Raw genomic sequence first — 13,771 nt, forward strand, 5'->3', positions numbered from 1 at the left:
CAATATGCTTTGAACTACTTGTCTTCTTGTTGTTCTTGGAGAACCAAACCGCCGAGATGTTATCACACCACACTCTCAAAGGCCTGGAGATAGAATCAACAACCTTCAGCTCAGAAATGAAATTCCTCAACCACATAGCTTGTTTTGTTGCTTCAAAAAGTGCCACAAATTCAGCCTGCATGGTGGATGAAGCAATGATGGTCTACTTGACACTCTTCCAAGAAATAGCTCCACCTCCCATCAAAAAGATGTAGCCAGAAGTGGACTTCATGTCATCGGTGCATCCATTGAAATTTGAATCAGAGTAGCCAACCACCTCGAGACTCTCGCTCCTGCTCAAAACCAGCTTGAAGTCCTTTGTCCTCTGCAAGTAACGCATCACTTTTTTGGCAGCAGTCCAGTGTGCCAATCCTGCATCTGACTGGAACCTCCCAAGAACACTAACTGCGAAAGCAATATCTGGACGGGTGCAGACCTGTGCATACATCAAACTCCCAACTGCAGAAGCATAAGGCTTATCCTTCATGGAGTTCCTCTCAACATCATTCCTCGGACACTGTCCCTTATTCAACTTGTCCCCTTTACTAATGGGTGCATCACTCCCTGAACACTGGGACATGTTGAATCTCTTCAGAACTCTATCAATGTATGCCCATTGGGACAGACCAAGAAGTCCTCTTCATCTGTCGTGACAAATCTCAATCCCAAGAACATAAGTACTCTCACCTATGTCCTTCATCTCAAAATTTTCTGAAAGAAAACGCTTAGTCTCCAAGAGCAGCGTCATATCACTGCTTGCCAGTAGAATGTCATCAACATATAGCACTAGGAAGATGAACCTACTCCCACTAACCTTCAGATATATGCAATTATCAATGATATTTTTAGTAAAACCAAAAGAAGATACGACCTCATCGAACTTCAAGTACTATTGCCTGGAAGCTTGTTTTAATCCATAGAGAGACTTCTTCAATCTACACACCATGTGTTCCTTCCCCTTTTTTTCAAAGCCTTCTGGCTGCCTCATATAAACTCCCTCAGCCAAATCACCATTCAGAAAAGTAGTCTTTACATCCATCTGATGTAACTCAAGGTCAAAGTGAGCTACAATGGCCAAGATGATTCTGAATGAATCCTTTGAAGAAACAGGAGAAAAGGTTTCTTTGTAGTCGATGCCTTCTCTCTGAGTGAAACTTTTCGCTACTAGTCTAGCCTTGTAGTGTTCCACCTTCCCTTGAGAGTCAATCTTGGTCTTGAAAATCCACTTTGATGCAACAGCCTTGCATCCCTAAGGAATCTTAACCAATTCCCAAACACTATTTCTCTGCATGGACAACAACTCATCCTTCATAGCTTCCAACCATTTGTCAGAGTGTCTATGGTTGGTTGCCTGAAGAAAAGTAACTGAGTCTTCCTCTTGTCCAATATCATAATCGTACTCATTCAGATAACTGACATAATCTGAATGCAGGGTAGACTTGCGTGCTCTGGTAGATCTCCTCAAAGGCTCAGTATCAGCAGCGGAATCAATAGGAACAGGTGCCTCAGCCTCTGAATCTACAACAATCTCTTCAACGGGTAGACTATCAACTGCAGGAATGGTGTCATCCACAATTACCTCAGACGGTGCTACAACAGGTAAAACATCTCCAATGGGCCTAGAAAAAGAAGTCCCAGTCTCTCTAAAACTCCCAGCACATGGCTCCTCAAAAACCAGATTGTGAGAGACAGACATCTCACCCTCACACTCAAGAAACTTTGCATGGGTGGTCTCAACAATCCTATTTCCTGACCCTGGATTATAGAACCTATAACCCTTGGATCTCTCCGGATATCCACAAAATAACAACTCACTATCTTGGAATCAAAACCTTCTCATGAGGGTTAAAGAGCTTGGCTTCTGCTTGACATCCCCAAACATGAAGATGTCTAAGGCTAGGTTTTCTCCCAGTCCAGAGTTCAAATGGGGCCTTCCTCACTGACTTTGCATGGTACTCTATTGAGAATGTGAGTGGCAGTTTTAAGCGCCTCACCCCATAAAAATTCTGGCAAGCTGGAATTGCTCATCATTGACCTTACCATGTCTTTCAGGGTTCTATTTCTTCTTTCGGCAACCCCGTTCTGCTGAGGAGTTCCAGGCATAGAATATTGTGGAGCTATCCCATGTTCCTGTAAGAACTTGCAAAAGGCCCAAGGTGTTGACCATCACCACTTTTTCCATAATACTCTCCACCCCTATCAGATCTGACAGACTTGATCTTTCTGGAATGAAAAACTTCTACCTCAGCCTTAAAGATTTTAAAAGCATCCAAGGCACTTGACTTATCACTAAGCAGAAAAACATACCCATAACGCGATAAGTCATCAATGAAGGTGATAAAATACTGGTGGTTCCCAAGTGTTGGCGTTGGAAAGGGTCCACAAATGTCTGTGTGGATAAGGTCCAAAACTCCATCACACCGGGAAGCATCCTTCTTCCTGGAAATAGTCATCTTCCCCTTGATGCAGTCAACACATGTGCTCATGTCCTTAAAGTCAAGTTTATCCAGTATTCCTTCTTCTACTAGCCTGTCCAATCTCTTCCTAGTAATGTGACCAAGCCTTCTATGCCAGAGCATTGAGGACTTCTCATTAAACTGAGGGTGTTTCACTCCAATATTCATAACCATAGAAGAAGCTAAATTTAGTCTGTAGAGACCCTCAGACACACAACCACATCCAATAGAGACAGAATCATAAAGTAATGTGAAGCCATTCTTATTGAAATTAACAAAATATCCATCCATAGTCAATCTAGAAACTGAAACCAAGTTCCTCCTCATTGAGGGAATGAAAACTACATTCTTCAAATCAATAAAATGTTCAGAATTCAAAAAAAATCTAATAGTTCCTATGGCTTCCACATCCACTTGTGCTCCATTTCCCACGCACACGCTCACCTCACCCTTGCTTGGCACCCTCCTGTTTAGAAATCCCTGCAAGGAATGAGTGACGTGAACAGATGAGGCAGAGTCTAACCACTAAGAATCCAATGGTGCATCAACCATAAGGGATTCAAAACAAACACAAGAGAGATTCATACCAGTGCCCTTCTTCTTTTCTAAGTAGTTCTTTCTCTTATAACAATCCTTCTTCATGTGCCCTTTCATCTTACACTAGAAGCACTCAACACCCTAGAAATTCTTCTGCCCTGTATTTTCTGTCTTCCCCTTGCCTGCTTGATGAGTCTTCTCCTTAGCATAAGGAGTGTACCTGCTCTTCTTCGAGAACCTTCTGCCATTTCTGTGAGGCCCCTTTGATGATGTACCTTTATGATGATGGGTGAAATAGGCACTTTCCACCTTATTCCTGTTAATCATCCCTTCCTCCTGAGTTACCACTTTAATCAGCTCATCAAAATCCCATTTGTTCTGCAAAGCATTATAAGTGAAGCGGAGTGGCTTGTAGGCTTCAGGGAGTGAGTTTATAGCCAGTGTCACTAGGAAATCATCATCAAAGTTGATGTCTAGTCCCTTGATCTTATTGCCCAGAGAGATCATTTCAAGAATGTGCTCCCTGGCACTGCCATTTCCATCAAACTTAGAAGAGGTCAGCTTGCTCATTAAATCCCCTGCCTGAGCTTTCTTTGAGGAATTAAATTTGGCCCTGATGGCCTGTAAATACTCCGTGGCAGTTTCAGGAATTTTAACACTGTCCTTGAGTGTTTCAGTCAATGCACTCTTGATTACTGCAATAGACTTCCTATTAGAAGTTTCCCAAGAAGCATATTCATTTTTCTCAGCTATAGTGCTAGAGTTAGTCAGGTCTGCAGGCTTCTTTTCCCTAAGGCATAGGTCTAAGTCCTTGAGACATAAATAGACTTCCATCTCTTCTAACCATTTCTTGAAGTTATCACCAGTCAGTAAGGGGATATCAAGAACACTGGTACTGTAGGCTTTAGAAGACATCCTGGTTGATAAAATTATCTAATTAATTACTAGTGTTTATCAAACCAAAAGGATAATAATAACTTAGAAATTTAATCAATACCAAATCCATGCTAGTTAAGACAGAACAAACTAGCTAAAACAAGAGTTACAACAATGTCTACATTTCTAACCTATGGGTTTTGAAATGTTGTGGTCCTCTCAAAACTTTGATGACATCACCTTTGGGTGATCAGCCACCTACTTTGCAAATCCTGCTTGATAGCTTTGATGATATCACCTTTGGGTGATCAGTCATCCACTTTGCAAAACTACTAGACAACTCTAACCTTAAGAGAGACCACCACCTTTGGGTGACTAGTCACTTTTAAGATTAGGGTTTTCCCTACCTTGTATGCATTTTAATTTACTTTGATGACATCACCTTTGGGTGATCAACCATCTACTGTGCTGCCCTTACTATAAACTTTGGATCATATGTACTATAGTCGAATTGGACCTTACCACTTTGGTGGGTTCAATCATATTCAACCATAACCCAATATGACCCCATAAACTGCAGCTAAATGGGGAATATACATTCATTATAAAGCATTTATAATTTTAACCATGCATACATTCAGTTTTGTACTCTACATTACGTGTCATATCAGCCTAGCTACTGTTCCATGCTCATTAATGTTAATGAAAAAACCCCAAATAAGCATTAAAGTACTAGAAATGACACAAAGCCATTCTTATAGAGCAAAACTGCAACAAAAACGACGCATTTATAGTCCCAAAACAGTTCTGAAATGTTTTTTTTTTTTTTTTTGTGTGTTCTGGAAACAGAAATCTGTTTCAAAACAGAGACAGAAACGCCGGATCTGTTTCTGTAAACAGAAACACAGAAACACAGAAACACCGAATCTGTTTCTGTAAACAGAAACACCAGAAACACCTAATCTGTTTCTGTTTCGCTTTTCCTCTTTTTTTTTTTTTTTTTTGGGAACATTCCTGGTCAATGGCAGGAATTTCTGCCGCCGGTCAGATTCCGGCCGGCACCGGACAACCCGATGGGTCAAATTTTTGGGTCAAAACCTGGGTCGGACTGACCCGACTAATCGGGTCCGGGTCTCGGATCCGGGGCAAATCATATTTCTCGGACCGGTTATCAATTCGGGTTAGATTCGGGCCGGTCCACTTGGATCGGGTCTGGGCTGGCCCACCTGGGTCAGACTCGGTCTACCTGAGTCCGACTCTAACCCGCTAGCCCATCCGGGTTGACTTAGAAACCCTACCGAGTCAACCTGATGATGATCCGACGCCGCCACAGATAACTGTTTTTTTTTTTTTTTTTTTTTTAAACATTGGGAATCTAAAATATTCCCCACTAACAACTTTCCAAACTTAGTTTATCCCAATTTAATTGGAAAGGTAACATTCAATTAGTAACCCATTATGAATACTCTTCTTAAATAAGTGACACATGGCTTGATGGTTATTAAACCACATGAAAAGACCCAAATGCCCTTCATAATAACTTAAATTTTCATTCCATTGAAAATACAAGTATAACTTTTGACCAACAAAGGAAAGCCACTTGTCATGGTAGTTATGATTATCCCTGAAAAACCAAATAGCCCTTAAATTTTTATAAAATTACAGATAGGACCTTATCTTCATCCCACAATCGACTGCAAAAATCAATCGGCCATGGCTACTGCTATTCCTTTTTTTTTTTTTTTAACTCAATCATAGCTTCGATTATGGTTCAGGAAAAAAATAAATAAATAAATAAAAATTCCTTTGAGATCTATTCGAATCTCAAGATAAATATTCAATTCATATTTCTATTATGAATAATTGATCTAGCATGTGAAGAAAACTTGGCTCTGATACCACTGTTGGATCTAGGTGATCTATGCTTCACATGACTAGAATACAATCAACAAATAATAATAATAGGGAATGTGTTCATACCTGTTCTTTTCGTTTGTAGTAGATCTCAACTTTCACAACAAGATCTTCAAAGATCTACTCCTCGTGGTTAATAGCTACACGCTCTGCCTGTCCTAGATTTTCTCCCGTCTTTTCCTATCAATATTATCCCTCTATAACTCCGTGAGTAAAATCACAAAATTGAGTTGGGAGACGGCAGAGACCCAGGGTTGCTATTAATAAGCCCCAGACCTAATTCACCCCCACAATGGATGGTCTGGATTAAATCCCCTTTAAGTGATTAATATGGGTCCAATAAATCAAGTCATAATAATTGGACCCCAAACCCAACAGGATCATTTATCAAACGTGGAGAATTTATGTGAGGACGGAAAGGGGGAAGTGGACCCGTGGTAGAATGTCCTTCTTTCTATGGCATATGCACAAACACCTTGTATTAATTGCAAGACTTTTGGGACCCATCATTTAATTGAACCCAAAATTTTCTATAAACAGATGCCAAATTAATTTAAAAAAAGATTCAAATTTATTTTTCCTGATTTCATCAAAAAAATAATTTATTTAAAAATTTTCCTCAAAGATCTCTCAAGAGTGAGAGGGAGGAACGGGGGACCCAAAAGTAGTAGTTAGTCTACATCTGCCATACCCCATACATGTGGACGTATGACCACCCCTGCATTGCAAAAGTTTGGAAAATCCTCTTTCATATCTGATTGGTTCATTCAAATAACTCTCTCTCTCTCTCTGCTGCAAAAGGGTTAGTTTTAGACTTCTCCTTAATTTATTTATTTATTTTTGATAGCAAAGACATATACTTTAATCAAAAGTTATGCTTGTAATCAAAGTCTTTGTCTCTCTCCAGTGGGGGCTTTATCTCCACCCAAGTTAAAATGACATCCAAGAAAGGAACATTTGTTTACTACGTTAGACCACTCTCTCTCTCTCTCTCTCCCCCTCTTGCTGTGCAAAAACAAAATAATAATAAATAACAAAAAGGTCAAAAAAAAAATTAATAACTCCCTCACCCTTCTCTCTTACAGATTTTTTTTAATGGTGCTCCTCTCACTCATTCACGTGGCTTTCTCTGTTTTCCTTTACTTTCTTTCCTCCTTTCTGTCTAATCCATTTTATTTTTCTTTTCTAGTCAAGCCAAATGAGGCCTTTGACATCCTAGGCAGTTCTTCCAATGCAATTTTAAGTGGTTAAATTTTGGGTTGGTCAAAATATTAGTTACATTGGCAATAATACCCTTAAGAGCCGTTGGTAACTTACAATTTTAAATGTTCCTTGTTCGAGTCAAAGCCCTTCAATGATAATAAAAACCAGATGAGCTCTAAGCCTCTAAACAAAGAGGGCATATTTGATGACCAATTAGTGCAATATGAAAGAGGGTAATGAAGGCACATCACTGATCACATACTTTAATTGCTTAACAAAGGATTTTGAAACATAATACAAAGCAATGGGTCCCACTTAATATGGTAGATGATTAGTCATTTCATAATCCCTTATTGGATAGTGGGAATACTACTAATTGGCCAAAAATATGAGGACTTGGTTGGTATGACTAATGAGTTTTCCCTCAAATTATGCTTAATCCTGGTTCATCTTATTATTGTCTTTCTTTTTTCTTTTTCTTTTTTTTTTAAAACATCTTATTATAATCCATCCTTATAATTAACATTATGATCATGATGATGACCTGGGTTTTTTATATGCTTTATTATTAATTGTGAAACTACCATAGTTCAAGGAATCAATATCATATCGAATGATTGTATCAGTATCGATGGAGACTGACATCGATCAATGGGTATTCAGAACAATACAGTCCGATCTAGATCGATATCATATCTTTATTGGCCGAGACCATTACCGATTACTAATACCCTGGAAACTACTAATTCTGTGTTATTTACCAAAATAAAAACCCTACTAATTTTTTGGTGCAAAAAACCCTACTAATCCAATGGTGGAATTGTAGAAAAATTCATCCTCTCAAGTGGGCAATGCACCACACTTAAGAATCCAATCACCCAACACTTGAAAGGATAAAAAGACATCACTGTCTATGTTTTTACGATTGGATTCATAAATATGGTGTATTAGATAGTGACGCAGTACACCGCACTTGAGAGAATGAACATCTGAAACTATACATCAGAATACAAGATTTGGGCTTCCCTTTGCTGTTGTTGGGTTGACCTCTTTGCTCTCGTCTCTCTCCATTTCCTCGCCCAAAGTTTCAGACCTATCAAACAGTACATTTGTATATTCCTATCTTAATTTGTAATATAGTTTAGTTTTTTATCATTAAAAAAAAAAAAAAAAAAAAAAACCTAAATCCTTTTTAATTTCCCTTCTTTTCATTTTTTGAATCTTTCCCTACATTTTCTCTTGCAGCTATAAATGCGAGCTCTGTTCCTTTTACTTTTATTTTACTGTTTCTCTCTCTCTCTGGTTATCCTCCATTGCAAACCAAGCTTTCTTTCTGACTTTCCAAGGTCCCTCTTTCATCCACAAAGAAGAAACCCCAACGGCCATTTCACCAACCTCTGCTTTTCTGGGCCTCTAAAGTTTTGAAAGGAGAGATTACTCTTCCTCTGCATCTATTGCTCTAAGATTGGATTTTTGTCCGGCCTTAGTGTGTTTTTCTTCTTTTATATTTTCATTTGGGTTTTGTCCCACCTCTGTTTCCGAACCCCTACTTCTAAACTACTCCTCTGCAAGTTTGCATTTTTGGACTTCTGGAGTTGCGTTATTTCTAGTCGAATCCGCCTATCTATGCCTATTGACGCTGTTGCTTGAAAAGTTCAATATCAGGCCTGGTCTTGCTTCTGTGCGGTCTCAAAGTTGAAGATCAAGGGCGTTAGATCCCCACGAATGGTACTTTTTCTTTTTCGTTTTTTGTTTCCCCCTCTTATTGTTTGAGGAAAGGGTTGTGCAGGGTTTAGAATTTGTTTGTTCATCCTTTCTATGATGAATATATATTGTTTGTGTGGTTGGGCTGATAATGGGATTTGCTTAATTTTTTGATGGCTGAAGACCCAAATCGGATTTGTTTTCTCACAGAACATTGTATTTGAACTTCTTGAAGAGACGTATCAGATTCTCGTTCCTTTTTCATTTTCTTTGGTGAAAGTGAGTTGAATCAGAATTGTCTTTTTTATCAAATTGGTACTTTGTATCTTCTCTACTTTTTCTGGATTGAGGCGTGGGGATTAATACTGGATAATAAAGATGCCTCGAATATGATGTGTGACTTGTGTTGTTAGTTCTACCTTGTTTCCCAAGGCATTTCAACATGGGCAATGTATGATTTTACTTATATTCTCAACTATGAGAACTCACTGTAAAGTTTAGATCTATGCTGGGCAAAAATATCTTTGAGAGAAACTTATAGTGCCCAGTTTTTGGTATTTCAGGTGGGGTTGGATCGGTGTTGCAGCCCATGACATTTACTGGACAGATCTTGAACCCTTCATATAGGCACTTTACCTCCTTTTGTATCCGATAATTAAAAATGTCACCTGAGAGCTCTCTGAATACTTACTTATCTTTGAGAGAAACTTATACTGCCCAGTTTTTGGTATTTCAGGTGGGGTTGGATCGGTGTTGCAGCCCATGACATTTACTGGACAGATCTTGAACCCTTCATATAGGCACTTTACCTCCTTTTGTATCCGATAATTAAAAATGTCACCTGAGAGCTCTCTGAATGCTTACTTGTCAAAGAAGTATTTGGGTCTGCAACTATGGGTTTGGATTTGTATCGCCGTTGGTGCATTCATCTTATTGGTTCTGTTTGTCTTATCTATATGGGTCACGTCTCGGAGGAAATCAAGGACCTTGGACAGGTTGTCACTTTCTCAAATTCCCAGTGTCTCTAAGGAAATCAAAGTTGACAGGGTTGGAGCTCAGAATTTCCATGATCAAGGTGTTGTCCTTACCATCCATGATAAGTCAAGTGACAAAGATTCAGAGAAGATGTTAGTTCATTTGGGTATGAGCAAATCTAGTGAGGCAGATAACCTCAGCCAGTGCAGCTCAGTTTATCAGCTTGAGAAAGGTTGTAGCTCACAGTCATGGGAAGAAGGAAGCTCTGGGGCTGCTCGCAAGCAGCCTTCATATGGAATTGCATCAGCTTCTCCTTTAGTTGGTCTTCCTGAATTTTCACATCTTGGTTGGGGTCATTGGTTTACTCTTAGGGATCTTGAATTTGCAACAAATCGGTTTGCGGTTGAGAATGTTCTTGGGGAGGGTGGATACGGTGTTGTTTACCAGGGCCGGTTGATGAATGGAACTGAGGTTGCAGTGAAGAAACTCCTTAACAATCTGTAAGAATTATCTCAAGTGCTCTGCTACCAGTTAAATTTGGTTTCAACCATTCAATGATTATTCATTAGCCCTTTATTCTTGTTTTCTGAATTGGATTTGTAGGGGGCAGGCAGAGAAGGAATTCAGGGTTGAAGTGGAAGCTATTGGTCATGTTCGACATAAGAATCTAGTGCGCCTTCTGGGATACTGCATAGAGGGTATTCACAGGTGAGATTTATTTATGCTTTTCCAGTCTTGCTGCCTTAACTTTAATCACTGTTAATTGTGTTATCAATGAGAAGTAGCTACTGCATCTATCATTCATTTCCATCCTACACATAGGTTTCCTTCCATGGAGAAATCTTTTATTTTTCAATACGCCTTGCTAATGTTTCTAATAGTTTTGTACTATCATATCATATAGAATGCTTGTGTATGAGTATGTGAACAATGGCAACTTAGAGCAGTGGCTTCACGGAGCTATGCGTCAACAGGGCTCCCTTAGTTGGGAAGCTCGCATGAAGGTTATCCTTGGGACTGCTAAGGCGTAAGTCCATCTCCCTTCTCAAATCTGTCTGTGGAATTACATTTCCATGTATGTGTAAAGAACAAACAATACATTAGTCCTGCTCTCATGCTTTAAACAATTTTCTGATATGATCTTCTGTATGGGGTAAATGGATTTGCAGGCTTGCTTATCTGCATGAAGCAATAGAACCAAAAGTTGTTCATCGTGACATAAAATCGAGCAATATCTTGATCGATGAGGAATTCAATGCCAAGGTTTCCGATTTTGGATTGGCCAAACTTTTGGGTTCAGGAAAAAGTCACATCACTACCAGAGTAATGGGGACATTTGGGTGCGTCTACAATAGTAACTTATTTTCCATTCTCATAGCTTCTTGTATGTTCGGTGTATTCTGTCCTTTGTTTTGAGACAATAACCGATACTGGAGAAAATCTTTCGGTTGAATACTAAATGCCAGTTTTTTGTGCATCTATTTAAGGTATGTGGCACCTGAATATGCAAATACTGGCTTGTTAAATGAGAAGAGTGATGTCTACAGTTTTGGTGTCCTGCTGCTAGAAGCAGTCACAGGTAGGGATCCTGTGGACTATAGTCGGCCTGCAAATGAGGTACTCCATTCTAAACACTAATGGCTACTCAACTCATTCCCCATTTTTTTTTTTTTTGACAAGTCTCTCTCTTACTTTGAAAAGATACATGTTTCCAAAATGTAACACTCACTACCTATGCTTGTGGCAGGTCAATCTTGTTGAGTGGCTCAAGATGATGGTGGGCACTAGGAGAGCAGAGGAAGTTGTTGATCCAAACCTTGAAGTTAAACCCTCAACCCGGGCTCTAAAACGTGCCCTTCTGGTTGCATTGAGATGTGTTGATCCTGACTCAGAGAAAAGACCTAAAATGGGTCAGGTTGTTCGAATGCTCGAAGCTGATGAATTTCCATCTCGTGAGGTGCTGATCAAATCTTTATTCTACTTCTCTGTTTATCTTTTAAACGATGTATAGGTTCTTTTGAGTTAAGAAGCTCATTTCAAATTTCACATACTTGTACGCATTTTTTTTTTGTTCTGCAGGATCGGAAGAACAGGAGGAGCCGAACAATTAGCATGGAAATTGAATCCATGAGGGAGAATTCTGGTTCGACTGACATGGGAAGCAAGGTAGGAGCAACAGAGAGTGAAACATCAGAGATATATCATGGGCAAGACTGACACTCACAACAAGACCTGAGTGATATAGTCTACACCAATGAGATTTGAAGCCTTCTTTAAATTAATTGAAAGTCACCAATACAAAGTATAGAGTTTGTTAAAAAAATGCCTTGATAGAGCTATCCGATTGAGGATTACCCTTCTGGTATCTTAAAATTGTTGTTATTACAATCCATAGAGAATGAAGGATGTAGAGAATTGCCCCTCTACTCAGGGATTTGTTGCAGTCCAGGGAAAAAATGGAAGTTTTTTTTTAAAACAAAAGGGGGGGGGGGGGGGGGGTTGGAAATCTTGTTGTATAGATATGTTTTCAGGGTTCAATGAGGCTTCCTGTCTTTTTTTTTCTACATGATTTGTTTTAAAAATTTTCCTTCTTTTGCTCTCATTGTTCTTTCTATTCAATTTAGGTTGGTAAGACTTTCATTAGCTCTATTTTTTTTTTGTTAACCTTTTTCTCTCATGTATTAGTTATTGAAATAACTTAATCCTTAAAATCATTCCTTACTTTTTATATCTTTTGCATCAATGGTTTGCTTTCCATGTGGTAGAGTTATGATTATTCCATTGTCTCTCTTCACCTTTTTTTGCTATCTATTCTCCTTGATTCAGGTGCACAGAAGATTATTGCTTTTCTGTCTTTGTTTTTTTTTTTTTTTGGTTTGACTTCCATCTGTATCCAGTCCTGAACTCCTGATGATGGTTGGTATTTTTCTAGGGGGAGGACTAAGTTAAGGCCTTAAGGGGGTATTTCTTAAATTCTAGGGTTTAAAACTCCGAATTGGTGGGAACTGGAAACTCCTTTTTCGAATGAGAAAAAAATATGTTTATGTGGGACCCATATGATTTGACCCGTGGGGATCTGCCGATGATGATGAATTTCAGTGCTGGAGTGTGCAGACAAGAAAAAGAGAGTGATGGAACAAAAGCGTAAGAGAGCTGGCCATATAATAACTGCATTACATACATTATACATATAACCTCTGCTTTCCTTCACTCTCCTTCAAGTGGTTCCTCTATCTAGGGGTATCAAAACTAAAACCGAATTGATTGAAATCAACTGACCGAAACGATATGAGCTCTATTGGATCATGTTTCAGTTTGGGGTTCTGTGACACTGAAATCAAATTGGACCACACTAAAATCGATAAAACATTGAATCGAACTTAAAAAACCAAATAAAAAACCGATGTAACCCTATAAGAAACTGATGCCAACTTGAAATTTACTAAAAATACAGAGTTTCTTCACACTATCGAATATATTTTACAAGACAAATAGAAACCAAACCGATAAGAGAAATTGATACGAAACCAAAACTAAACCAAAATCGAGCCAAAATTGATGTATCCTGATACGGTCTAATCTCGACTTCCAATGTCACCCGGACACGTGTAACAGGACCAAACCAGCCTGGGGCCGGTTTAATACGTCAACGCAAAGGGAAATACACCCCTAGTCTAACCGGGTCCTCAACCACAGCCCCAGGATGGAAAAAGGAGCAAACAGACCTTACACGTGGACAACCAAAGGGGCCGACCAATGACAAATGCTGACAATTCGGTTATATGGTCCCAGGCCAAATCTCCAATTCGCCTTGGAGGCTACGTCACCGTCTCTTGCCTTATTTATTGGAATGAAGAAATAGAGAAGAGAGTCTTGAATTAAATCTCAATTTTAATCTCTAGATGTATCTCTTAGGAGAAGAGATCGGCTACCTTCCAATACGTTAGATGCCCTTGTTTTGTCCGTAAACCGAAACCCTATCATATTTTATCTCTCTTTCCCTAATATATTGAGACCTTAACGGAAAATTATCTCCTGCAATTCCCTAGCTGGTCCAATTCCCTAAT

At 39.1% G+C, this 13,771-nt stretch overlaps 2 protein-coding genes across 3 annotated transcripts; one reads left to right on the plus strand and one right to left on the minus strand.

The window, feature by feature from the left end:
* Positions 1 to 3,173: 3,173 nt before the first annotated feature.
* LOC122638866 lies at positions 3,174 to 3,947 on the minus strand. The gene has a single exon (XM_043831716.1). The coding sequence runs from the start codon at positions 3,945 to 3,947 to the stop codon at positions 3,174 to 3,176; it is 774 nt and encodes a 257-aa protein (XP_043687651.1).
* Positions 3,948 to 8,376: 4,429 nt separating this feature from the next.
* Positions 8,377 to 12,096, plus strand: LOC122640876 (probable receptor-like protein kinase At2g42960). 2 transcript variants are annotated; one of them, XM_043834144.1, is made up of 9 exons: positions 8,377 to 8,753; positions 9,293 to 9,364; positions 9,532 to 10,204; positions 10,308 to 10,412; positions 10,609 to 10,731; positions 10,874 to 11,044; positions 11,192 to 11,321; positions 11,452 to 11,661; positions 11,784 to 12,096. In XM_043834144.1, the coding sequence occupies exons 3-9, from the start codon at positions 9,564 to 9,566 to the stop codon at positions 11,919 to 11,921; spliced, it is 1,518 nt and encodes a 505-aa protein (XP_043690079.1). In that variant the 5' UTR covers positions 8,377 to 8,753; positions 9,293 to 9,364; positions 9,532 to 9,563; the 3' UTR covers positions 11,922 to 12,096. The 2 variants fall into 2 exon arrangements, with proteins under 2 accessions (XP_043690079.1, XP_043690080.1); XM_043834145.1 differs by lacking the exons at positions 8,377 to 8,753; positions 9,293 to 9,364 and having other exon boundaries at positions 9,444 to 10,204.
* Positions 12,097 to 13,771: the final 1,675 nt, after the last annotated feature.

The sequence above is a fragment of the Telopea speciosissima genome, chromosome 9 (assembly GCF_018873765.1).
Source record: "Telopea speciosissima isolate NSW1024214 ecotype Mountain lineage chromosome 9, Tspe_v1, whole genome shotgun sequence".
In the NCBI taxonomy this organism is placed as follows: Eukaryota; Viridiplantae; Streptophyta; class Magnoliopsida; order Proteales; family Proteaceae; genus Telopea; species Telopea speciosissima.

Coding starts and splice junctions, on each gene's coding strand:
- LOC122638866 (XM_043831716.1), bottom strand. CDS start 3,947: ATGTCTTCTAAAGCCTACAGTACCAGTGTTCTTGATATCCCCTTACTG.
- LOC122640876 (XM_043834144.1), top strand. CDS start 9,564: ATGTCACCTGAGAGCTCTCTGAATGCTTACTTGTCAAAGAAGTATTTG. Junction 10,205..10,307: donor AAGAAACTCCTTAACAATCT/GTAAGAATTATC, acceptor TTGGATTTGTAG/GGGGCAGGCAGAGAAGGAAT. Junction 11,045..11,191: donor AGAGTAATGGGGACATTTGG/GTGCGTCTACAA, acceptor CATCTATTTAAG/GTATGTGGCACCTGAATATG.